Source organism: Talpa occidentalis, unplaced genomic scaffold (genome assembly GCF_014898055.3).
Source record: "Talpa occidentalis isolate TD23 unplaced genomic scaffold, MPIMG_talOcc4v2.1 talOcc4.5, whole genome shotgun sequence".
Lineage (NCBI taxonomy): Eukaryota > Metazoa > Chordata > Mammalia > Eulipotyphla > Talpidae > Talpa > Talpa occidentalis.
In genome coordinates this window covers 121,709,479-121,737,083 of record NW_023604861.1, presented here as the reverse complement: position 1 = coordinate 121,737,083, position 27,605 = coordinate 121,709,479, and the positions used below count along the sequence as shown (strand labels likewise).

At 38.1% G+C, this 27,605-nt stretch overlaps 1 protein-coding gene across 1 annotated transcript; it reads left to right on the top strand.

The window, feature by feature from the left end:
* The first annotated feature begins 938 nt into the window (after positions 1-938).
* On the top strand, positions 939-27,166 carry YIPF4 (Yip1 domain family member 4). Its single transcript, XM_037528257.1, has 6 exons — positions 939-1,261; positions 14,086-14,239; positions 16,200-16,371; positions 17,568-17,645; positions 22,309-22,422; positions 26,057-27,166. The coding sequence occupies exons 1-6, from the start codon at positions 1,183-1,185 to the stop codon at positions 26,192-26,194; spliced, it is 735 nt and encodes a 244-aa protein (XP_037384154.1). The 5' UTR covers positions 939-1,182; the 3' UTR covers positions 26,195-27,166.
* Positions 27,167-27,605: the final 439 nt, after the last annotated feature.

Genomic DNA, 27,605 nt, shown 5'->3' with positions numbered 1-27,605 from the left:
GCTTTGATGGTGGGTATAGTGGGTTAACACTCATTTGCAGAGGTGTGACCTATACCTTTAGAACATATACAGTATACAGTGTCCCGCTGTGGGAACAAAGAAATTCCCCTAAATTGAGAAGGTAATTTGAGTTAAAAGAACAAAGTAGGCATATCTATTAATTACACTTCAAGTTTATTAAGGGCAACTTGCAGACAGGAGTCCTCAGCACCAAAGTCGGTAGAGAGTACTTTAGGTAGAGGCAGGATAGGATTTCCAATATCCAGTCTGAGCAATATCCTGCTTCACAGTCTTTGTTCGAAGATGTGTGCGTGATTCTCTCTCTCTCCCTCCTCTCCCACTGCCACCTCCCACACCAGTCAAAGAGCTTTTACAACAAGAGCCTGCTCTCTTTTGTCTCTGGAATCTTCCCCTTAACAGTTTGCATTTCCTTGGTATCCATCAGTTTTACCCAGCGTCTGTTGCTTCTCTCATTAAGAAATGTGGCTACACTAGAATCTGTCTCTGAGTGGTGATTACAGCTTTTGTGCTTATTAATCAAATCCAAATTTATCCAAATCAGCCCCTTTTACCTCAGGGTAAGGAAAAAACTGAGGCTCAGAGAGGCTCCATAACTCAGTCAAGAACCTACACATGACTAAGGGCAAATGACCAAGAGCAACAAAATCTTGAGATCCCAGACTAGGGCTGACCTCCACCAGTTAACCAAAAAAACAGAGGAAACTGGTAAAGAAAAGCTACAAGAGAACAGACCTACAAACAAAAAAGGCCAAGAGCCATGGGGGCAGCCCGGGCGCCCCGCGAATTAGCAGTAAACTTCCGGCCCCGAGTAAACTTCCGGAATCAACATCAGAGAGAGCCAATCAGAACTCTCCCCGGCGAACCAATGGGCGATCACATTACAAAGAGCCAATCCAAGCGGCGCTGTCACTGTTATGGTCCTGTCAGGGCGCCGGCGTCGTGGTGCTTGGGCGGCCGCCACCGAGAGGGTTTGGTGGGGCCGCTTCCGGGACTGCGGACGGCGCGCGACCCCGGCCTCCCGCCGCGCCCCTAGCCGGCCCCTCCGGTGTCGCCAGCCGCACCTTAGGGCGCGCGAGCGGGTCGGCGCCGCGGCCACCTCGGGGCCTGGCCTGGCCGCAGCCCCCTCCCCCGCCCCAGCCGCCGGCCCGGAGCGCCCTCGCGATGCAGCCGCCGGGCCCGCCCCCGGCGTATTCCCCCACCAACGGGGACTTCACCTTTGTCTCCTCCGCGGACGCGGAAGGTAAGACGGGACCCGAGAGGCCGCCCCCCCGGGGGACGCCGCGCCCGTCGCGGGGGTGGGGGTGAGGGGTCCCCCGGGGGCGGAGACGGCGGTGGCCGGGTGGGGACTCGAACCCGCTGCGCCTGCCTGCTGGGCCTCGCGGGAGCGTCCGGGGCGCCCAGGGATGGGCGTGAAGAACTTTCTCAAGTTCCTCGGGCAGCTTCTGCCTTTCCCCGCACCTGTGGTGACGGGCTTTTGTGGGCGCTTAGGTCTTGGGGACCCACGGATCCCTGAAATTTTGTGTCTGAACTGATTGGCTGCTGCTCAGAAAGGGGTGGCTGCAGCGGCTGGGGAAGGTGTCCGAGAAGGAGACCCCGAGGGGAGGGCTTCGTACCTGTTGTTGGACAATAAATAAACTTGGTGCTGGGATTAGATTCGGCATTGCCAGTGGAAAGTTCCCGAGGAGTTCGTGGGTTTCGTTATCTTGTTCTTTTTTTTTTTTTTTTTTTAAAAAAAAGGAATTTGACACCTTGCCTACGTCCCTGGTTTCCTCCCATTTTAAAGTATTTATCTGGACGTTCAGAGAAGTGGATCCAGGTAAATTTGAAACTTCTTGTAGTACAGCGAGGTGCTCCCAATAGCTTCTGCAGATTTCCTTGTACTACTTTGAGGAAGCAGATTGCTGGACAGATTTTTCTACAGCATAGGAAAGTGTGTTTTCCTCCTCTTTACCAGACTCCTTGTAACCAGAATCTTACTCAGCTAGTCATTTTCAAATTTTATTTTTTTTAGATTTTCATTTTTCGGTGGTCAGACTTACAGCCTGATATTATATGTGTGTGTGTATGTGTGTGTATTCCCCTGTAAAAATTTTTATCTAGAGAAGAACGTGGAGTTTCCTCAGAAATCTGCTTTCATGGTGCATCAGTAAATACAGTTTGTTCTCTTTTTTTTCCCCCCCTCATTTCACTTTTTGAGTGGCATCGTTTGAAAGACAGTATAGTATTTTGGGTCATAATTTAAAATCTAAAACAAAATTTTTATCCATCAAAGGCAATATAGCTGATCCTTTTCTTTTAAACTTAATTGAACAACCTGAAATACAGCAGCTGAAAAGATTTCAGTTTACTTCATCGACATTTGGTAGCATTGTGCTTACGAATATCAATTCTTATTTTCTATTTTTTAAAACAAATTGTCTTATCATTGAGGATCAGAGCCTGATGTTTGTTCAGACCACGTATGTCTATATACTTTTCATAACCTCCCTTGGTCCAGGAATTAGCTTTCTGAAATACACCTCAGATATCTGATAGATTAATAAAACATACATTTACTTCACATTATAACCAAGAAATTTGTAATAAGTAAAATCCAAAAGGTTTATTCAGACTTCTCCATATAGACTCCTGTATGTCCAGGGATATCTAGATATATAGAGACAAGTATAGTCTGTAATGATGATGTTTTAAGCATATGACTCATCTGTATAAGAATTCTACTGAGGGACCTCCCTGGTGACAAAAGGGGTTAAGACACAGCACTGCCAAGCTATCTGCAGCCTCTGCAGCACAAGTTCGATCCCCAGCCAGGAGCTAACCCACATGGCACAGCAGACCTCTCCTGACTCGCCCACTGCTCCCCTCAGCAGTGTATTTCGGTCAGTCTGCCTGTTCTGCTCCCTACTCTCTCTCTGGCGAATCCTCTCACCCCCTCCTCTGCACCTCTGGCCTGTACCCCAGTTCTTGTATGCATAAATAAATAATTTTTTTAAAAAAAGAATTCTACTGAGCTTTTCTTCTATGTTTTATAATGAAACTGAGGTTTAGAGAAATTCTGTAATTCCCATGTGATGGATCTGGAATTAAAACCTAGTGTTCTGTCTCCACAAATTATTTCACGCTAAAACATGACAACCTCATATTTTTATAAATTGAAGATTTTATCTGAAGTATAGTGCTGAGTTTTAGGTTTACATCCTGGCTCTACTAATTACTATCTATGTGATATTGGACAAGTAAACTCTCTGAACCTCTGTTTCCTAATATACAAAACAAATAATACTAAGTATTCAGATATTTTGCAAATGAAAAGCACTTAGTACTATATCTGACAGAGTTAAGATATGTTAACATATGCTCAGACTATGTTAGCAGTGATGCTGCTGCTTAGGTTTCAGTATGAATTGTCCTCACACTTACTTTTCAGTGTCTCCAACATGAGAGTTCAGCATTTGACTCTGCATCTACAAGTTTTTTCTCATGTTCCTAAGCAGGTCATATAAATTCTCCTTTTTTATGCTATTTTTTTAACCTTGCATGTATTCAGCATATAAATATTTTCAGTGTGTACCTTTCTTTTAGATTCTGTCCAAATCACTCTCAGTAATATTCTTACTGATTGTCCACATACATTCTTTTTTTTTTTTAATTTTTTTTTAATAGAGGCATGTTTTATTTATTTGTTTGTTTGTTTTGTTTATACATGCACTGGGTACAGTCAGAAGCGCGGGAGGGTGAGAGAATTCACCAGAGCCAGAGCGGGAAGCAGAGCAGGCAGAAGGACCGAAGTAAACCGCTGAGGGGAGCAGCGGGCGGCAGGAGAGGTCTGCGTGCCATGTGGGACCCTCCTCTGGTGGCCGGGGAGCAGCCGGGGATCGAACTGGCGCCCCAGAGGCCGCGGGCAGCTTCGCAACCCAGTGCTCAACCACTGCGCCACCAGGGAGGCCCCACATATATTCTTTTTTCTAAAATGTGCCTGGTATTTTTGTCTCTGTATCTATGTATATCTTGTTCCTCATGCTTAAAATGATTTTCTGTTTACTCCAAGTTGAAACTTAAGACAACTCAAATACTCCTCCTTTGATGAACTTTGCTAACTGTTCCTCAGAAACAGAACCTTTCTTTATCTTTTCTGTATCCCAGTACCTACCACAGAACCCAGAATACATCACAAAATATTTGTTGAAGGATTATATGATTTCTGATCTTTTTTAAATTTCATATGACATTGATTGTTGGGATGACAAAATTAAGCACGTTTTAGCTGATGTAACTTAAAACAGATTTAGAGGCAGAAGTCTTAAGTTAAAATCCTGATTCTTAACAGTAGTTAATGCAATATTAGGCAAGTCACATAGCTTCTGTAGATCTCCATTTTGTCACCTATAATATGAAAAGCACACTTAGAAAACTTTTGTGAAACTTATTTAAGATAATGTTTGTGAGAGCAAGCTTCATAAGTACAGATTTCAAAAGACAGTGCTAAATGTGATTAAGCCAATAAATTAACACTAAAATCCAGACTGCATATTCAGGTCTCTGGTATAAAACTACAGAAAGCAGTTATGAATGAAATGCTGTGTTTAAATGTAAGAATATTATGATATTGTTCTATACATGTAAACTCCTGTATGGAAATCTTTAAGGCAATCCTTTGACTAATTATTTGTCTGGTTTTTGGCCATAGGCCAGCAGTAATGGCATTACCAAGTGTGCTTAATAATGCCAGAATCTGCCTTAATTTTAATTTGCATTTTAACAAGATCCTGGGGTCTTTTGTATGCATATTTTAGCTTGGAGAACCACTCATTTAAAATGTTATGAATGATGGGAAGAGGAGGACAGTTTTCCTAGCTGGAGGATCAGAAGCAATGTAATACTAGTGATACACTGCTGAACTTTGAAGGCCACATAATGTTTGGTATATATCTGATGAAGGGAGTGCCTCCATGTGCAAGGAACAGCATGTGAGGAAGTACTGACACTAAGAAATGGTCTAGGGCTTCCCCAGTGGCCTAGGGGTTAAGTCTCAGTACTATCACCAGGAAGGCCTGAGGGTGGATCCCTGCCAGGATGCTAACCCTCATATGGCACAGCGACCTCTCCTGTCTCGCCTGCTGTTTGCCTCAGCAGTGTATTTCAGTAAATCTGCCTGTTGTCCCCATTCTGTCTCTGGTGAATCCTCTTACTCTCCCCTTACCCCCTCCCTCCTCTGGCCTATACCCCAGTTCTTCTATACAAAAAAAGAAATGGTCTGATAAGAGAATTTTAAAATTTCTGTGTATATAAATAAAACCCTACAAAAAGTAGGGTTCAAAGGAGTATGTTAACTGTGCAGAATGGAATCAAAGAAAGTCTTTAGAAATAGATGAAACATTTTGAAGGAAAAATAGAAGTTCTTTGGATTGTAAAGGAGGAAGACCATTCACATAATAACTATGTAATACAGTAGTTAATGGAGTAGAGGCAGTCCCTGTATCTTACAGCGCTCAATCCTCACGAACCTGAAATAGTGCTGATTTAGACCATGAACTCCTTGGATTTAGAAGCTCTTCTTTACTGCTGATCAGTATTACCACTGCCTAGCATGGAGTCTGCTGTAAACCAGGAACTCAATAAATGTTTGAATGAATGACTACAGGATACTTTTTTTTTTTTAAGATTTTTTTTTTTTAATAGAGGCATGTTTTTATTTGTTTGTTTGTTTGTTTTGTTTATACACGCACTGGGTACAGTCAGAAGCGTGGGAGGGTGAGAGAATTCACCAGAGCCAGAGTGGGGAGCAGAGCAGGCAGAAGGACCGAAGTACACTGCTGAGGGGAGCAGCGGGTGGCAGGAGAGGTCTGCGCGCCATGCGGGACCCTCCTCTGGTGGCCGGGGAGCAGCCGGGGATCGAACCAGCGAGCGCCGCAGAGGCGCGGGCAGCTTTGCAGCCCAGCGCTCTACCACTGCGCCACCGTGGAGGCCCAGGATACTTTTTTTTTTTAAAGATATATTTATTTATTTATACAAGCACTGGGTACAGTCAGAAGCGCAGGAGGGTGAGAGAATTCACCAGAGCCAGAGCCGGGAGCAGAACAGGCAGAAGGACTGAAGTACACTACTGAGGGGAGCAGAGGGCGGCAGGAGAGGTCTGCGCGCCATGTGGGACCCTCCTCTGGTGGCCAGGGAGCAGCCGGGGATCGAACCGGCATTGCAGAGGCTGCGGGCAGCTTCGCAACCCAGCGCTCAACCGCTGCGCCACCAGGGAGGCCCCAGGATACTTTTTGATTAAGGTAAAAGTGTGCTGTTAGAATGGAAGCTAGCAGTAATTCACCAGAAATGTAGTAAGTAGTTGGAAAAGGCATGAATAGAGACAACTAAGCAAGATGATGTAAGCCAATCTTCCCTGCCTATTTTGGAACCCCCTTCACTCTCTCTGTTTCTCTCTAGCAATTTCTATTTCTCTTCTGTTTCTGTCATCACTACCATCACTCATAGGTCACCTTTTAATTGACAGAACTTTTAATTAAATCCATTTCTTCCCAGGGTCTCCCTGGTGGTGCATGGGGTTAAGTCATTGCCCTATGAAGCTATTCGCAGCCACTGCAGCATGAGTTTGATCCCCAGCCAGGGAGGTGGCTCACATGGCATGGCAGACCTCTCCTGACTTGCCCGCTGCTCCCCTCAGCAGTGTATTTCGGTCAGTCTGCCTGTTCTGTTCCCCACTGTGTCTCTGGTGAATCCCCTCACCCTCCATACCTCTGACCTGTACTCCAGTTCTTGTATGCATAAATAATAAATGAATTTTTTTTAAATTTATAACCTTTTTTCTTATTTTTCATAGCTAGCCTATTTCTATTACTTCATGTTTCCTCAGCATCCAACAGTCTTTACTATGCTGGAATTACACTGCTTTCTGTCATCTACAGAAGTATCTTCAGCAGTGTTTCCCAAAGGGGAAAGGTACCATGATAACATAAGTTTGGTAAATGATGTGATAAGCTAAGGAAAGCCAGTCTCCTTAATGCGAAATTGCCAGAAACTTGAATATGCCAACATTAGTACTGAAACTCCAAATGGAGGTTGTAGGGTTTTCCAAAGTTAGCAAACATCACCAGATTCCATAGAATATGCAATTAATCTGTTCTTCCTTTTCTTTTGGCACTGCCTTGTCCTTTCCATTTCTCACCTCTCCTCTTTACTGTAACCACCAACTATACTCCCTGCTCTAGTCTCTCCCTTCTTAAATCAGTCTTCCATAGTGCAGCTAAGATTATGTTTCTAAAATACAAATCTTACTTTTGTCTGTTTGCTTGATCAGAGGAAGCCTTTTTAATACCATGTCTTGATTTAAGCTATGTGTTGCTACTTAATCTTCCATTAATTAATTCAGCCAAAACCCATTTGTAGGTTGCCTACTATAGACGAGGTACTGAGGATATGTGTTCAAAACAAAACTACAACAAAATACTTAGTCTCAGCCACTATAGTCTCCACACACATTAACCAAATAATCACACAAGTATATTATTATAAGTAGTGATGAAGGCTATAAAGGAAAAGTTCAGGGAACTCTGAAAGAAACCTAATGTAGTCTAGGCTTTCAAGAAAAGTTTCCTTAAGTATATCTAAGAAATGTATGGCATTTAATTGTCTGAAGTTAGAGGAAACAAAAATCCCTTCTTAGAAGGGATCCAAGTTAATTTGAAGAACTGAGAGATTTTGTGTAGCTAGAGCATTAGGATCCAGTTGGGGAGCAAGGCAGAAATTGGTCTGGAGCAGTAGATATGGCTTATAGATATTGTTGGATTTGAGCTGAAAAAGCAGTAGGAGGTTCCTGGAGGATTTTAAACAGAAGAGTGAAAGATTTGCATTTTAAAAAGGTTCCTCAGATTACTGTTAAGAGAATGGATTGGAAGAATACAAAAATAACTGGGGAGAGAGCAGTTAGTAGATCATTATAGACACACAAACAGGAGATTATAATTTGCAATAGCTTTATGCTGATGGTGGAAATGGAGAAAAGGGACAGATTCAAAACATTTAGAGGTAAACAGGACAGAATTTAATGATGGGTTTGGAAGAAGTGAGGAACATGCAAATGAAGGAAACTGTCAAGAATAATCAAGGTTTTAGTTTATAATGCTGGATGGCTATGGAACCATTCACAATAGTAAGAAATTGGAGTAGGACAGTTTAACAGAATTCCGTTTTTGAAAACTGAGTTTTAGGTGCTTTTAACATAGCTATAAGGAAGTGTTAAATTAGCAATTGATTATGTAAGTCTATAGATAAGGATTGGGCTCAGTAAATCTATCTTCTTAACCTTTGTTACTCTCTGAAGGTTTGTCACTCTCAAAAGTCATGTATTGAAATCCTAATGCCCAATGTGACTGTAATTAGGAGGTAGAGCTTTGGGGAGGTACTTAGGCCATCAAGATAGAGTACTGTGAATGAGATTAGTGCTCTTATAAAAAAAGACCCCAGCCATGCTCCATGTTCCTCTGCCATGTGGGGATACAAGGAGAAATCTACAAGCCTGCAATTTAGGAGAGAGCCCTCACCTCACCTGCAACTTTTAGTCTCTAAAACTGTGAGAAAGAAATTTATATTGTTAACAAGCCACCCAATCTGTGAAATTTATAGTAGACCCAACAGACTGAGACTGTACTATATAAATGTTAGAACCCACAGTTCCTATTACATTATTGTGATCAGTAAGTTGAAGTAGTCATAATCCAGTAATTATTGTCAATGCTTTTTTGAGTAAATGATAATTTTCTGTTAAGGTGACCAAACATTTTTTTGCCCACTCTGTGTGTGAAGTTTCCCCTCTCCAGAAAGGATATCACCTTTAATACTAGTTAGAGGTATAAATAAAGGAGTCTTTAGTTTTTCCTTTTCAGAAATTTCCTGCAGGTCTGCTGTGCCATGTGGGTTAGCTCCCTGGCAGGGAATGGAACTCGTGCTACAATGGCTGATGATAGCTTGATAGTGCTGAGACTTAACCCTTTGGGCCACCAGAGAGGGCCCCCTGTTTGAGTTTTAAAAACTTAGATCTTTGTAGATACTATAAATATCTTCTATACAATATGCTAATGAATAGTTTTTATTCACTATTCAAAAGATGGTAACTTTTCTTGGGGAGAAAAAGGTAACTAGCAAGTTTTACCTTTTTAAAGAAAGGGAACCTAAGTTTTTTTATACGTTTTATTTTATTTTTTAATTTGTAAATCAAATTTTATTGATTTGCCTTTCATTTATAAATGACATAATTTGGGAGTACAGCTTCTAACAATACCTTAACATGTACACATGCTTCACTTGCCCTTCACCAAAGCTCCATTGCTACTACACTGTTTTTTACCCCCTCTCTACTACCTATCCTCTCTCCTCCTCCCCTCTGGTAACCACCATAGTCTTCACAGTCTTAAGTTATTTTTATTCTGTTTACCAGTTTGTTTTCCTTGGTTATTTGTATTCCACAAATGAATAAAACCATCCAGTAGTTTTCTTTCATTTCTGAATTACTTCACTTGCTGTAATTACCTCTAGATCCTTCCATATTGTCCCTAAAGGCACTCTTTCATCTTTTATAATAGCTGAATAGTATTCAGTTGAGTATATATACCACAATTTGTTTGTATTTATTTTTATTGCAGTAACATTGACTTACAAACAAAAGGTTTTTGTTATATAGCTGATTTATACCAAAACAGGATTTGATTTTTTTAAGATTTATTTTATTTATTTATGCATACAAGAGCTGGGGTGTAGGCCAGAAGTTCAGGGAGTGAGAGGATTCACCAGAGACAGAGTGGGGAGCAGAACAGATGGATCTACTGAAATACACTGCTGAGGGTAGCAACTGGCGAAATAGGAACGATCTGCTGCACCATGTGGGTCAGCTCCCTAGCCTGGGATCAAACCCCTGTTTCAGTGGCTTCATAGTACTAAGACTTAACCCCTTGCGCCACCGGGAGGCCCCAGAAACAGGATTTAATTTTTCTAAAAGTGGGCTATGGGGATTTAATTGATACTGTGTTTACTATGAAAATTTACTAACAGGGCCTCCCCGGTGGCGCAGCGGTTGAGCGCTGGGTTGCGAAGCTGCCCGCAGCCTCTGAGGCGCCAGTTCGATCCCCGGCTGCTCCCCGGCCACCAGAGGAGGGTCCCACATGGCGCGCAGACCTCTCCTGCCGCCCGCTGCTCCCCTCAGCAGTGTACTTCGGTCCTTCTGCCTGCCTGCTCTGCTCCCCACTCTGGCTCTGGTGAATTCTCTCACCCTCCCGCGCTTCTGACTGTACCCAGTGCATGTATAAACAAAAACAAACAAATAAATAAATAAACAAACAAACATGCCTCTATTAAAAAAAAAAAAAAAAGATTTCTTTAAAAAAAAAAAAAAAAAAAAAAAAAGAAAATTTACTAACAGTATTGAATAGTAAGGTTACTAAAACCACAAACCGAAACAATATGAATAAAAATATAATCCAAGACACAATTTTAGAAGTTTTTTTTAAACGAAATAAGCTCTTACCAAGTGCAAATGTAGATGTAGAAGTTATAAGATCATTATGCAAGTGAATTGGTTTCTTGATCTCTTCATTGGCCTATAGATGCATTAAGATGTCAGTACACCTAAAATGGGACAGTGGAATTTATCTCTTTAGTGTAAAACATGCTTTCTTTGTTTTTTATCTCTTTAGTGTAAAACATGCTTTCTTTGTTTTGGTGCACAAGTACTCAATTCTGGTTAGGTATAAGCGCACAAGGATTTTATTTTCAAATGAAATGATAGGATTTTTGTCCTTGATTTTGTTACTTGTTAAAAAAGTAAAGGCTTCTTCACAGTTATAGCAAGTTTATTGTTCCTTGCATGATACTATTCTTTCACAGAAATCTAGAACTTGCATGGGGGCAGATCAGTAAACTCATCCTTAGTATACTACTGTACTACATTCGTGGGGTGCTTCCTCATTTGTCAAAGTGAAGTTCTCAAACTGAGGAGAAAGTTCAGAGAAAGGATCCCTCAATCAGGCATACCTTTGAGTTGAAAGGGGAGGAAAATTACTCTTACTAAATTTTGTTCTGCAATTTTTCCGTGTGGCTTTCAGCAAAACTTGAAACTTCCTAATACTCTTTTTCACTCTGAACTCAAACAGCAGTGCAAAAGATTTTGGCAAAAGATCATTTTCTCTTAAATCCACGTGTATTATCAATTTTATGGTTTTTTACTTAGGATATACCAAGAATATTATGCACAGTATAGTAAGAATTAATTTTAAAGTAGTGTTTTATAATTCTGGATACCTATCTAGAGTTGAAAGTCAGGCTGGCCAGCTCTCACTCTGGTTTTATTTAAGTAATCTAGTACTCCTGGAGTGATTTAGAATCTTTCTCTTTGTTCTCTAACACTATCCTTGTTAACTTGCTAACCTGTTAGGCTATCAGTTTTTTATTGTTGTTTTTTTACTTTTCTTTTGTTTTTTCTTACACCAAATTGTGTCTTGGGTGTACTGGGGGAGTAACAGCAAACTACTCTGCTGGAATTCCTGCATGTATATGTATGTCCATGATATTTTCCTACTTTGCATGGAATGGAAAATATGAAATTGTAAGCTAAAGATGCCTTATTGAGATTTCGACATGTCATACGACAAACTGATAAAATTCTTTGTCACTACATTCCTTAGCCTATAATTTACATATTCTTTTTTAGTTTAGATTAAGCACTATAAGTGCAGTTCCATTTTTAGAGACCAGGAAACAGTTGTTAAGGTTCTTTCCTGCCTCATAATTGCAAGACTTTTATTGTCACTGCTGTGCTAGTGATGTCCTGATTTAAAAACCTTCCTTTTATTAAATTCTCTTGTACTTATTGGAAATGGAATGTTAGGTAAATTTCAGTTCTTTCATTTTCAACTTAGATTAAGACAGAGAAGCAGAATGTAAATTCTAAAGAATAACCACAGATTCCAGACAGTTAATATCTAAGGGACTAAATTTTTAAACTTTAGGGAGGACAGTGTATTAAAAAGTACTTGTGCAGCTAAAAAAACTTCCTTATAAAAACTTTTTAGAATCATATAGTGTTAAATCTGAAAAGAACTTGTAATAGGAAACTAGAAACCATAATACATTAAGACTTGCTGTATTAATCAGTTGATAAGCTAAACCATAGCTTCATAATGCAAACTTCATTATAATTAATTGTAGGAACTGTCATAACAGACCACAATGTGACTCATAACTGTGCCATTTAATGATTGAAGTTGAAGCCAATACCTATCCTAGAATTTAGAGTTATGTGCAAAGTAAACACTTTTTATTGTCACCAGGGAAGGAGAATCTGTGTAAGTGTTCTGATTTGCTTTTGCCAAAATTATTTTCTAAAACGCCGCTCCAGTCTTGTGATTTCTAGTTAACAGCATTGATGGTTGTTTACTAGTACATATTGTCTGCCTGCTAAAGTATTTTTTCTTCTCCATTCTCATATGACTTCAAGTGGGTCCTTTACTATTCCCAATTTTTTTTTTTTTTAAAGATTTGTTTATTTGTTTATGCAAGCACTGGCTACAGTCAGAAACTCTGGAGGGTGCGAGAATTCACCAGAACCAGAGCGGGGAACAGAACAGGCAGACTGACGAAATACACTGCTGAGGGGAGCAGCGGGCGGCAGGAGAGGTCTGTCATGCCATGTGGGACCCTCGCAGGTGGCCGGGGATCATACTGGTGCTACAGAGGCTGTGGGCAGCCTCACAGCCCAGTGCTCAACTGCTGCGCCACCAGGGGAGGCCCTCCCAGTTTTTTGGGACCAGAAAATGTGGCATTTGTACTTTTTTTTTTAAAGATTTATTTTATTTATTTATTTATACAAGCACTGGGTACAGTCAGAAGCACGGGAGGGTGAGAGAATTCACCAGAGCCAGAACGGGGAGCAGAGCAGGCAGAAGGACCGAAGTACACTGCTAAGGGGAGCAGCGGGCGGCAGGACAGGTCTGCGCGCCATGTGGGACCCTCCGCCGGTGGCAGGGGAGCAACCGGGGATCGAACCGGCGCCGCAGAGGCCGCGGGCAGCTTCGCAACCCAGCGCTCAACCGCTGCGCCACCGGGGAGGCCGGGCATTTGTACTTAATGTGATTATCTGTAACCTTTAAGATTATGCTGTGCAGATTATAAATGGAATTTTGTAATGTGGATAGCTGAATCTCTTCACCCTGTTTTAGAGCTGACCTTAAAAATAAACAAAACACAACTTTATTTCTGCCAAACTAAAGTTGAACTTTATATAATTATATAAATAGTTAGCTGAAACAGTTGTGAACTCTTGCTAGTCAAATTTATCCAGATATAAATATATAAAATACTTAGTATACATTTTTTATTTAAATGAAACAATGTATGAATAAATACATAAGAATGTAGAGAAAAATTATGTTATTTACCTTAAACAAATAAATTGTCTCTAATGGTTTGTGTATATAAATGTAATTCCTTTTAAAAATTTTATGCACTTTTTTTTCTGAAGCACATAATGTACATAAGGAAGGTAATCCAAAATGATATCATTAATATAGTTTGTGTATTTCCCCATGTAAATTTTTTTTTTAAAGATTTATTTATCCATTTATACAAGCACTGGGTACAGTCAGAAGCGCGGGAGGGTGAGAGAATTCACCAGAGCCAGAGCGGGGACCAGAGCAGGCAGAAGGACCGAAGTACACTGCTGAGGGGTGCAGCGGGTGGCAGGAGAGGTCTGTGCGTCAAGTGGGACCCTCCTACGGTGGCCGGGGAGCAGCCGGAAATCGAACCAGTGCTGCAGAGGCTGCGGGCAGCCTTGCAACCCAGCGCTCAACCGCTTTGCTACCGGGGAGGCCCTCCCCATGTAAATTTTAAAGTTATTTTTACAAGTCTAGATTCTGGTATCAGTCTAGCTAATTAGCTATGAAGACTTCATGTATCTTCACCTCTAATCTTTAATTTTATTGTGATTATTTTCTTAGTTGAATATTTGCTCATGTTGGTTAAGAGTCATACATTTTACCTTGATTTACAGTTTTTCTCATCTTTTCTCTTAAGATTTGAGTGGCTCAATAGCATCCCCAGATGTCAAATTAAACCTTGGTGGAGATTTTATCAAAGAATCTACAGCTACTACATTTCTTAGACAGAGAGGATATGGCTGGCTTTTGGAAGTTGAAGATGATGATCCTGAAGATAACAAGCCACTCTTGTATGTAAAAATAATAATATGTGTTTTTGCAGTTTTTAGAACTAGTATGTGGGATTATATTCCTGTATGGAAAATCTTAACCTTTTATTCAAACATTTTCACTTTTTTTTTCTTTTTACGTAGAACTGGGATGTAGTCCAGAGATGAGGGGGTTGGTGAGAAGACTCACCAGAGACAGAGTGGGAAGCAGAACAGGCGGATTTGCTGAAATACACAGCTAAGGGGAGTGATGGGCAAGACAGGAGAGGTCTGCTGTGCCATACATGTGTTACTACCTGGCTACGGATCAAACTCAGGTCATAGCAGTGATAGTGCTAAGACTTAACCCCTAGGCCATCACGGAGGCCCCAGTTTCACTATTTTCAATTTTAAAAGTAATTAGAAGAAACTGAAATGAGAGAATTTTTTAAATCTGTTGAATGGTAAAAAATGTAAAGATTCAGTAATCCTATATCGTAGTTATACACAAAGATATGCCCAAACTCTTAAGGCTGATCTTGGTCTATAACTAGGGAAACATGCCATCAAGGTAAAAAAAAAAAAAAAAAAAAAGCTTGTTGCTATAGAAATTCAGTATAAAAAGGTTGGGGCCTCCCTCGTGGCACAGAGGGTTATGCGTAGCACTAAGAAGCTGTGCGCAGCCTCTGCAGCCTGTGTTCGATTCCCTGCCAGCCAGGGAAATACCCACATGGCTCAGCAGACCTCTCCTGAATCGCCCGCTGCTCCCCTCAGCAGTGTATTTCAGTCAGTCTGCCTGTTCTGTTCCCCGCTCTGGCCCTGGTGAATCCTCTCACCCCCACACCTCTGGTCTACACCCCAGTTCTTATAAGCATAACTAAATACTTAAAAAAAAAAATTTGCTTTAGCTGTATACAGGGAGGCGCTTTCACATTCATCAAAGAACTTGAAATTTTTAAGTGACTAGGTATTATTTGAGGAAAAAAGACAAAGAATTTAACAATTCTGGAAAGAAGAACCTCTATCTTTATATAAAGTCAAGGCATTACCAAGTAATTCTCTGTAGTAATTATTGGTAGACCAAGAGCTAAAACAACCCTGTTTCCTAATGTTAATGTGCTATATTTCATCAAGACTAAGACATTTGATTATTGAATAATTATTTTGCATTTATGAATAAAAAAGAAAAAGTACCTCAGGTAGCATAAAGTAGGATAGCAAAATACCTCCTTAGTATAAAGATAAATGAAAAATAACCTACCATGCAAAAACAGACAACAAGGAAGTTTGCTTGTCACAATTTGACACTGGATGGTACTGGAAGAAAAATTTCCTAAAGATAATTTGTAAACCCCATAGTTTCACATATGGGGTTACATGAGAAGAGAAATTTATTTAAAGTTGTCCCAAATCAGTAATACTTTCAGGGAAAAGGAAACGCAATTCTTAAAAGCAGTAGGGTTTTTTTGTGTGTGTGTGTTGTTAAAGATTTATTTTTATTTATTTATGCATACAAGAACTGGGGTGTAGGCCAGAGGTTTTGGGGGAGGGTGGTGAGAGGATTCACCACAGAGTGGGGAGCAGAACAGGTAGACTGATTGAAATACACTGCTGAGGGGAACAGCAGGCAAGACAGGAGAGATCTGCTGCCCATGTGGGTTAGCTCCCTGGCCAGCGATCAAACTCATGCCACTGTGGCTGGAGATCACTTGATAGGTAGTGCTGAGACTTTAACCCCTGCGCTACCAGGGAGGCCCAAAAGCACTTGGTTTTAACACCAGGCTGACAACAATTGTTAAACAACAGTAATTGTGTTATGCATCCCAACTTTAGAGATGTTGGAAATGAACACCATTGAATCAGTGAGATACAGTCCAGCAAATGTAAATGTTTTGTTGACCTGTGGGGACTATGTTGTCATATTTAAACTTAAATTCTGTTTCAACTGTCATCAATATTCAGAAGTGTCTACTTTTTAAGAATTTTTATTTTAAAATTTTAGGGAGGAATTGGATATCGATCTAAAGGATATTTACTACAAAATTCGATGTGTTTTGATGCCAATGCCATCACTTGGTTTTAATAGACAAGTGGTGAGAGACAATCCTGACTTTTGGGGTCCTCTGGCTGTTGTTCTTTTCTTTTCCATGATTTCGTTATATGGACAATTTAGGGTAAGTACATACCAATTCTGAATATTTTAAGGGTCTTGAAATTAAAGATAACAAAATATTAGCTGTTTATTACTATATTATGTTTGAGAAATGCTTTACTTTTACTTATTCTCACTTGTTGATCCCTAGAGCTGTCCTTAATTAAATATCTAGGGGTGGCATGAACTATTACTTTCCAAATGATGACAAAGATTCCATCAATGTTTGTTTTTGTATATTTTGTCTTTTATCATTAAAATACAACATACATACATAACTCCCTCATCCTTAGTTTAGGGCTTAAAAGAAGTAAAAAAAAAAGTTCTTCATACCAGAGTGATTTAGAAATGAGTTAGTTTCCTGTTGTTGCTGTAATAAATTTCCACTAGTGGCTTAAAAACAATGCATAGTTATTCTTTTACAGTTCTGGAAGTCAGAAATTCAAAATGAGTCATAAGGGCTAAGATCAAAATGTCAACAGGATTGGGCAAAATTTCGTGTTTACCTTTTCTCACTTCTGGAAGCTGAAAACATTCCTTAACTTTCAGCCACACTGACTCCACAAAGTGTTGTTCCAGGTTCATCTTTTAGTTTCCCTACTCCAGTCCTGAAATTTCTCTAATGAGTGCTGGTTTCTTTTATTGGGGAATATTTGGAAACCGGGTCCTGGACAATTAAATGTGCTATATTGCTACTGGAGTATCATTCTTTCTAGACCCTCTGAGCAGACAGAACTTAGAGATATATATCAATGTGGCATTGTTGCACTAAGTCTCAGGAGTTAAAATTGTCTAGAATGCATATTCTCCCATATTCCATTACTTAGATAAAGGTATTATTAATGTAAATATTAAAAAACCCCTGAGAAATTGATAACTTGTTTAGGGATGGATTTGCTTGTATGATGCTATTAGCAAGGGCATTGGAAGTAAACACTTTGTTCTCTTTTATAGTAATCTTTTTTGTCAAAGATCTTGAAGTATTGAGATTCCTTTAGGCAATTGATCATTGTTACATTTTTAATTTGGATATAGAACAGCATTACATTTTGTGTTATTTTTAGGGTTTGAAAGGAAACCTGAGAACCCCTCAAAACTCTTGCTGACCTGAAACTATATAGACCAAACTATCTTATGAGGCAGAGAATTGCATTCTGTAGGAAATTATCAACTAACTTGGCACAAAGATAATAATTGAATGCATTCTATCTCCTTAAGGTCGTCTCATGGATTATAACCATTTGGATATTTGGTTCACTAACAATTTTCTTACTGGCCAGAGTTCTTGGCGGAGAAGTAAGTAGTTAATTTTGAAAATAGACTTCGTTTTCTGTTGTAAGCTTTATTTTTGATGCCGCAGACACCATCAGTAGCTATATTTCATTATTACTATTTTTTTAAAAAAATGCTGCTTTCTTTAAGATGATCAACATACTAGTATTATGTGTACCCAATAAATGTTACAAGTAATGCAAAGATCCCACTCCACTCACCAGTAATTCAGAGCTTTTTAGGAAAGCAGACAGTTTATTTCATTACAGCACTTCTCAAACTTTTGGGTCTCAGGTCCCCAGAGAGATTTCTCTCTAAAGGTTATATTTATCAGTGTTTACCATTTTAAAAGTTAAAAATAAAATGTTAGGGGCCTCCCCTGGTGGCGCAGGCAGTTGAGCGCAGAGTTTTGAAGCTGTCCGCAGCCTCTGCAGCACCGGTTTGATCCCTGGCGGCCAGCAAGGGTCCCACATGGTGAGCAGACCTCTCCTGTCGCGTCCGCTGCTCCACTCAGCAGTGTATTTCGTCAGTCTGCCTGTTATGTTCCCTGCTCTGTCTCTGGTGAATCCTCTCACCCTCCCACGCATCTGTCCTGTACCCTGGTTCTTGTGTAAGTAAATAAATAAATCAATAAATAAATAAATAAAATGTTAGGTATATAGTTATTCTTTTAAAACCTAAAAGAAACCAAATACATTTTAACATAAATAATGCTTTTTAAAGAATAATAGCAGTATTTTTCAAAACAAAAAAGTAAATAAAATGGTATTTTTTTTCCCCATAACTTGGGTATTCTCTTATTTACTTGTTTGTTTTTAGGATTTTTTTTTTACATCATTGTTCATTTTTATACAATATTTGATTTTTTTCCCTCATGTGTAGTCTACATAGTTCTCCCACCACCATATTCCATTGTGCTCTTCCCTAGCCTGTTTTGACCCTTCTCCCTGCTCCTTCCCTGCCTTATTCCTCAGATCTATGGTTTGCCTGCGAGTTTTGTCTTTCCTGATCCTTTATTTGGTTTCCCTATATTCCCCCCATAAGTGAGACCATCCGATATTTTTCTTTTTCCCTCTCACTTTACTTAGCTAATCTCTCCCACCTCCATCCATTTTGCCACAAATGGCATGAGTTTATCTTTTTTGATTGTTGAGTCGCACTCCATTGTATGTATGTGTGTGTATATACACCACATCTTCTTGCTCATGAATAGAGTATTACTTTACATTTTTTTATTTGAAGATTTTATTTATTTATATATACAAGCACTGGGTACAGTCAGAAGCGCAGAAGGGTGAGAGAATTCACCAGAGCCAGAGCAGGGAACAGAACAGAAAGACTGACAAAATATACTGCTGAGGGGAGCAGTGGGCGCGGCAGGAGAGGTCTGGGTGCCAAGTGGGACCCTCCCTGGCCGACGGGGGATCGAACCAGCGCTGCAGAAGCTGCAGGCAGCTTTGCAGCCCAGCGCTCAACTGCTGCACCACCGGGGAGGCCCTTACTTTACATTTTTGCAAGTAGTTTTAATGTTTGACTTAGTGGAAGCTGAACTCTAATGTCTGCTTTCTGCATTTGGTCTATTATGATATATTGTTTTGGTTGTAGTATATGAAAATAATAAGACCTTGCACAAATATGTTACTGAAAAGGAACAGTATTTAATAACCTTTTTGGATGATTGTGGATATTCTTCCCACACTCACCAAGTTATAGTCTCTTAAAAGTTTGTTGCAGTGAGGAATCTCAGGCCATATCAATGAACTTTTCACACCCTGATCCATTAAAATTCTCATTGGCTGAATTTTTTATATTTAAAAGATTTTTTAATTTATTTTTGTATAGAGGAACTGGGGTGTAGGCCAGAGGTGCGGGGGATAAGAGGATTCACCAGAGACAGAGTAGGGAGAAGAACAGGCAGATCTACTAAAATCCACTGCTAAGGGGAGCTGCAGATGAGACAGGAGAGGTCTGCTGCGCCATGTGGGTTATCTCCCTGGCTGGGTATTGAACACAGGCCTTCAAGGTGGTAGCAGTGAAACTTAACCCCTCGGCCACCAGGAAGGCCCTCATTGGCTTAATCTTGTTAACCATGTGTGGTGACTTGGAAAACATTGGTTCACTGAGTTTTGCACACCTTCCAAATGTTGACAATATCAGAAGGTCACATTCATTAATATCACCACTCATCTCATCAGAAAAATCTATCGGTTTACACTGATAGATAAAAGTTTTCCAAAATTCTGATTTTGCTTGAAAGATAGAATTTTATCATTTGCAACAAATGCTGTCAGTTGTTTTTCTTGAAACTATACACTCATTCCATTCCTTTTCTAGGACATGTCTTTCAATACCCAATTCTAAATAACCATAGTTTCTCTTTGAGTTGTTCTTTCAAGTAAAAATGGTGTTATGGAAAAAGCATCTAATTCATGTCTTCACTCAAATGCACAAATGGTCTTCCTTAGGATGACCATTGAATCAGGATACAGCAGAAGTGCTTTCTGTGTACTTCTCATTTTGTTATACATAATATTAAAAGAGCAAACTCAGAAGTTGAGGTTTAATAAAAGAATTATGTTATCTATTTCATTATGCTGGTCAAACTGGCTTTTTTCCTTCTTTTTCTGTAAGTGTGTAATAGAAAACAGAGTGTACTAATATAGTTTGTGCTACCTCGTTTCCTGCCAAAGTAGCATATTTTACCCACCATTGCTTTTGCCTTATTAGTACCACTATCATCCTACTGGAAAAATGCAAATAATATTTAATACTATTATAAAAATAATAGTATTTATCCTTAATCTTCTGAAAGAGTCTCTGAGACTTCAGGGAATCATTTGCTATGCCTTGAGAAACACTGCTCCATTAAATAAGATTTTTTATGAATAACTATAAACCTAGAAATTCTAGCAGTTATTCTGTGGAGAGAGTAAAACAGAGAGGACACTAAGTAGAATTTTGATGTGGGTGTTGACTTTGTACTGGCTCTATGAACATTGAATGCTAAACACAGAAACTGTGAATCCTTTTCTCACACCTGGTGAAGAGATCTGCCAAGTCTATTACTTAGTTCTTGTTAATCTGCTTTCTAGCTTCCAAAATTATGTTGCTGTTGTCCCATTTTCTATTTCTGGTTAATGCTTCATCAAAAGGAATTTCTTTTTTTCCCTTTAAATGGAGTTTTGGGAGGGAATGATACTGGTATATGTGCTATTATATATATATATATATTAACCTAGAACTCATAAGTAAATTTAGAATAACATTTATCTGTGAAACTTTTTACTCTGCATATGGCTATTTAACATAATTCTAATAAAGACTTAAAATTACATTTATTCACATTATTTTTTTTTAATTTATGCATACAAATACTGGGGTGTAGGCCAGAGGTGCAGGGTGAGAGGATTCATCAGAGACAGAGTGGGGAGCAGAACAGGCAGATTGACTGAAATATACTGCTGAGGGGAGCAGCGGGTGCAACAGGAGAGGTCATCTGTGCCATGTGGGTTACCTCCCTGGCTGGGGATCGAACTCATGTCACATTGAACTCCGGCCGCAGTAGGTGGCTGGTGATGGCTTGATAGTGCGGACACTTAACCACCAAGGAGGCCACTCACATATATTATTTCTTACATTCTAGACACAACGTTGTGTAATATTTTTGTGAAAATAGATAATGTTAACTAATTTTGGCAATTTAAGAGATATAAGAGTTGAGAGACAAGATCTTAATTTGAACAGTGTCATCAACTGCTTTGCTCTCCTGAGCAAAGCACTTTTATCTAAGAATCAGTTTCTTCATGTTGGGAGCAATAATAGCTACAGGCGTAATACCTTGTTTTTTTGTGTTTTGCTTTATTAAGCTTTGCAGATAAGCATTTCGTTCTTTTTCCACCAGCAAAAAGATTATGATTTTATGAAGGCTCAGATGATATTTAACATTTTTTTTCAACAGTAAATTTTATTTAGTTAAGATACATACAATGTCTTTTTAGATATAATACTGTTGTACACTTTAATCAACTACAGTTTAGTGTAAACATAACTTTCATATGCACTGGGAAACCACAAATTCTTGTGGCTTGCTTTATTGCAACGTTCAATTTATTGCAGGGTGTGAAACCAAACTATCAATATCTCTGAGATATGCCTGTACTTCATAGGGTTATTGTTTGTCTTTACAACATAAAAGGCCTGTCACAAAGCTTCACAGACAATAGCCACTGAAAAATATTTCTCTCTTCAGTCTCTCCTACCTGCTTTACCTTCCCTTCTATTTGCCAGTTGTACCATCTAGTTTCTCTAGACCTTAGACTTTCCATCTAAGTAAATGGTTGGGGTCTAAAGCAATCCTCCTGCAATTTAAGGAAGTAGTGACAACATACTGTAGAGATATACTAAAGGTAATTGGATATATAAATCTGACCCTCGAGAGAGGAGGACTGGGAATACAACTTAGGTGTTATAAGAAAATTGACAGTAATTGAAACTCAAAATTGGTTGTAAGGAGAATAGGCTAAATGATCATTTGAAATACCATGTATGTGAACTTTATTCATTCTTCTTAGTTTGCATATTTATGTAAGTACAACAAAGAATATATGATCAATAGTGATTTAATCAATAGTGATTAAAATTAGTGTCTGATTTTATGATTTTTATTTAAAACTTTAAAAATTCACAGGTTGCATATGGCCAAGTTCTGGGCGTTATAGGATACTCGTTACTTCCTCTCATTGTAATAGCACCTATACTTTTGGTGGTTGGATCATTTGAAGTGGTATCTACACTTATAAAAGTAAGTATTATAAAAGTGTATTATAAAACATAGTTTATTGTTTTCCAATAGCAAATTTATAAGTTCTTTGACTAAGAATATTGTAATCTATAGAAGTTTATTAAACGATTCATAATTTTTTGTATTAGTTACCTTATTCACTGATTTTTCCAGTTATATTTCTTTTATTTTCCCCTTTTAATTGTGACAAATTATAATGTATGTCTAGTGGGTAATAAAGAACAAAGCAAATCAGGCCTAAGGATGTTAAACTCAGAAAATGCTTTCAATGTTGAATTTTTCTTCTTTGTTTATAATACAAGTTCATCTAACTTAGATTTTGTGGGAGTTAGTTATTTAAAGTTCCACTGGATATTTATTTAATAATTGTCACTATTTGAATAGTAACTTCCTTATCAAATATGATAGACTTGGTTCTGATAAATAGGCTTTTCTCTGTTGCAGAGATCAAAACTTTGTTATGTTAATTTACATTAACATACTCATTTTAAATATTTACTGATAGTATTAAGTTGTTTGTTTTTTTTAAGATTTTATTTTATTTATACAAGAACCAGGGTACAGGCCAGATGCGCAGGAGGGTGAGAGGATTCACCAGAGACAGAGGGGGAACAGAACAGGCAGACTGACTGAAATACACTGCTGAGGGGAGCAGCGGGCGAGATAGGAGAGGTCTGCTCTCCATGTGGGTTGCTCCAAGGCCAGCAGGAATTGAACTGGGATCAAACCGGTGCTGCAGAGGCTGCGGACAGCTTCACAGCGCAGTGCTCAACCCCCTGCGCCACCAGGGAGGCCCTGATAGTATTAGGTTTTAATAAACAGTAATATAACTTAAATTTTGGCATTTTTTAATTTTGAACAACTTTAGGAAATAAATGACTGCTTAAGCACATGTGTTATATACTGCACAGTGGAATTTTTTTTTTCTTTATGGAAAATTGAACTTTTAAAACCTTTTTAATACCAACACTTTCAAAATTGCCATTATCGGGCCTTCACACTTAAAGTTAAGTAGCAAGAGTCCCTTAATTTTTATGAGAGATGGATTTATTTAAAGTTCATTACTAATTTCAGGATAAATGATTTCTTTTAGAATTGGGTAACTACCAGGGGCCTCCCCGGTGGTGCAACAGTTGAGCGCTGGGTTGCAAAGCTGCCTGCAGCCTCTGCAGCGCCGGTTTGATCCCTGGCCGCCAGGCGGCGAGGGTTTAAAAAAAAAAAAAGAATTGGGTAACTGCCAGCTAAAAAGAGTATGAATCTCAAAACCAGTCAGTTTTGAATTCAAATCCTGGTTTGGCCACTTAATGTCTGCTGTGAGAAGATAACTTTTCTTACACCCAGTTTTCTCCTCTGCAGAAGGGGAACCTTAATTTTTAGGATTTCTTACGCAGATTAAGTATATATAATACTAAGAATCATGTATTCTTTGAAGGGATTTGTGACATAGAAGCTAGCTAATGGATGATTATTTTATGTAATTAAAACTTTTGGCAATCGGGCCTCCCTGGTGGCACAGGGGGGTAAGCACCATACTATGAGGCAGTCCCGCAGCCTCTGCAGCTAGAGTTTGACCCCCGGCTGGCCAGGGAGCAACCCACATGGCGAAGCAGAACTCTGCTGTCTTGCCTGCTACTCCCCTCAGCAATGTGTTTCAGTCAGTCTGCCAGTTCTGTTCCTCACTCTGTCTCTGGTGATCCTCTCACCACCACCCTCCTCCCCGCATTTCTGGCCTGTACCCCAGCTCTTGTATGCATAAATAAATAAATCTTAAAAAGAAAAAAAAAACTTTTGGCGATAGATGATATTTTGGCAAACAATTTCAATAATGTTCAACCATGTTATTAGTAAACATTGAAGCCCACTATCCCATCAAAATCTGTCATAGTAAATTTTAAACATTTGGAGGGGAAGGCACTTTATATATATAAAATGCCTAGGATATCGCTTCTCTACCTTTTGGCTAAGATCAAGTGTAAATTGCCTAGGACAGTGCTTTGCATAGAGTAGGCATTCGGGTGATAATTGTATTACAAATATTGTAAAAAAAATCTTTTCCTAAAACCTTGGCATTATTAGCATTTACTTTTAAAGTCCTGCAGTGTAGGAGCTAATCTCATGGTGGCATTTAAAAACCTAGCTTTAATGAAAATACCACTTTACGGAATTATTTAGGATCACTTACTGCATGTGTATTCTTTTACTTAGGGTAAAACCTGTTTGTATACTTCTGAAACTAGTCCCAGAATGGCTAAAACTGTGTCCTCTCATGATTTTCTTTATATTCTTTATGCAGAATATTAGTGTATTATTATGAAATGGAAAATTATCATTTAAAATTTAGGAAAAAAGTTATTTTAAAACTTCAGATTTTTCTTTGCCAAAATTTTTCTCCTATTCACTTAATCTTCTCTGTAGAGTGAGCTATTGTATGTGTTTCATATTTCAATTCAAGATTTATCAAGAAATGTCAAAAAGCTGTTATTGTTTAACTACAGCATTAGAATAGACTTTAATCTACAGGCACTAATTGTTTATTAACATTAAGTCTATAACTCAATCCTTCAACCATTTGTTTGCAACAGAAAATTTAATCATGACATACAAATGCAATTTGAGTATTTTTTATTTCATATATTTCCCTTTATTTTCTGTAGATTTAAAATAGTTTGTAGGTTTTTGTTTTTTAGTGTAAAAGCCCCATAGAGAGTGGGACCATCTCAAAAACATTTTCAGTCTGCTAGTATTTGTTTTTTTACCTCTCTACTAGTGGGTCTCAGGATGCTTTTGTCTCCTGAGGATGTTTGGTAATGTCTGGAAACATTTTTCAGTGTCACAAATAAGGGAGGTGAAATGTTATGAGTACATAATGGGTAGTGGACAGGGTTACTACTAAAATCCTAGAGTGCCATAGTACAGCTTCCCCATGCCAAGCCTGTTTTTGTCAGTTTCCTTGATTTCTACCGTTGAAATTTTTTCTTTTATCTTCTGTAAAATTCCTTCAGTAATTACATCAATAAATCCTACCTAAATTTGCAATGAAAATAATTTACAGTTAGGTATGTGTATAATCAGAAAGCCATAGTATATTTTTTTGATTAAACTCTTGACCAAAATTCACTTTTTTCTTTCTTTTTATTTAAACCTATATTTCTACCTGTGCCTGAGAAAATGCTGTGATATTTTCTAAACATTGTGTGGCACATTTTATTTAATCTGTATATCTCCTTCTTTGAAGGAAAAAATTCTGCATTGTAACAAGTCCATTAGTTATCTTTCAGCAATCATATTTCTTTCAGAAATTTGACCCAGTAATAGTTTTACCAAAAGTTGCCTAATCTGAAATCACTAGGAATACTTGTTAAAAAGTCTGATAACTAGACTCATCTCTTAGAGATTTTAAATTAAGGTGAATCCCATGAGTCTCTTTTTACATGTGATTCTTACAATTAGACAAGTTTGATAACAAAAGACCCTATTTGCAAAAGTCATTCTCAGTCAGTTTTACTGTTTACCACAATTGGAATCAGGATTATATTAAAAATAATACTGTGAACCTTCTTTTTACTTTGTGGTACCCAAAATGTTAATTGATTTGCTAATGTGCTACCTTTTGTCTCTTGTTTGTTTTTTAAAGCTGTTTGGTGTATTTTGGGCTGCGTACAGTGCTGCTTCATTGTTAGTGGGTGAAGAATTCAAGACCAAAAAGCCTCTCCTGATTTATCCAATCTTTTTATTATACATTTATTTTTTGTCCTTATATACTGGAGTTTGATCTAAGTGATCGAAGAGTAGAAAAAGACAATGTTAAATTTGTGTGTAGGCTGGGAATTCTAGCTGAGGGGACTGAACAAAAACTGTTGCTGGTAAAATTTACATGTTCCAGATGTAAAACTGGTTTAAGGTCTTTTTAAAACAATATTTTTTGTATGTAATTAAGTAATTGCAGTTACCTGGATTTTTTTTTTTTTTTGGTCAGAATTCAAAATTCTGTTTGATTCTTCATATTCCAGTGAATAAAATATAAAAACATTGTGTTTTTAAGATTGTGTCAATATTCACCTAAAGACGTGTGCCAAAAGCACCTGGTGTGGTAATATATTTCACTTGAAGAGTAAATATGACAAAACATCCTGATAATCTAAAAGTGCAATTTTTTTCTTTAATGGGTTTTCTCCTGCATTGCAGATCCTGTAGATATATATTTATATTTATACATATATATTTATGAAATAATTCTTATTCACAAAATATATTTCTGACTAGCCTAAAAATTAAGATATTTTAAATCTAATGTTTGAACTTTCTTTAATTTGGCCATTAATCTTTTTATTTATAAATTTAAATTTGTTTTAAAATTGTATATAATTTTTTAAATCTCATACATGCTTCAGTATGTCCTTGTTAAGAATTCTTAATAATTAACTACTAAAACTAATTTTAATAGTTGCTGATACAGATTTGATTTGCTTGGGTGTGCTTTTAAAACTATTTTTGAATGTCTCAACATCTGATCTGAAGTTTCTGTTTAATCTTTCTGGCTAAAGGAGCAAGAGGTATATAAATGGATGCGGCATTCATTAAAATTGTCAATATGTAGAAAAATTATATTATTTATAGCATCATTAAATATTATTAAGTGGTACTCCCTAAATCATAAAAGTTGCTGGAAAAGACCTCTAAAAATTTTGTGGTCCTGAACAATGTTACATGAAGTAGAAAAAAAATAAAATGCTTCCCAGCTGTGTGTTTGTTTTATAATATCTTGTTCTGTATTACTTGATATTATAACACTTATGTGGTACTCTAACAAATACGCAAATATTTGCTAAGGGAAATATTAAGAAATTTTAATTAGTGAAATTCTTGTTGCAAATAATTTCAGACACTAGATTTAGCTATAATAAGTATTGCTTTGTAAAGTAGAAAAAATGTCTATAAAATAGCAAATGCCTTTTAACTATTAATTAGCAAATTATTTTGTTATTCTTCTTTGATCTCAACTGAAAGAGTTAATTTAACTATTGTCTACAATATGATAACACAGGCATCCACCAGGAAATATCCAGCAACCTGAAACAGATCTACAAATTGGCAAGGTATCAGGGCAATCCCTCTTCTTTTCCTCTCTTCCTTTCTACCCCAAAAGAGAGAAAAACCTTAAACAGCAGGAGTATAGAACTACT

Bases quoted from the DNA above. Each gene is read 5' to 3' on its own strand.
- YIPF4 (XM_037528257.1), top strand. From the start codon at position 1,183: ATGCAGCCGCCGGGCCCGCCCCCGGCGTATTCCCCCACCAACGGGGAC. The intron at 17,646-22,308 runs GTAAGTAGTTAA...AAAAATTCACAG, and splicing joins CCAGAGTTCTTGGCGGAGAA to GTTGCATATGGCCAAGTTCT. The intron at 22,423-26,056 runs GTAAGTATTATA...TGTTTTTTAAAG, and splicing joins TGGTATCTACACTTATAAAA to CTGTTTGGTGTATTTTGGGC.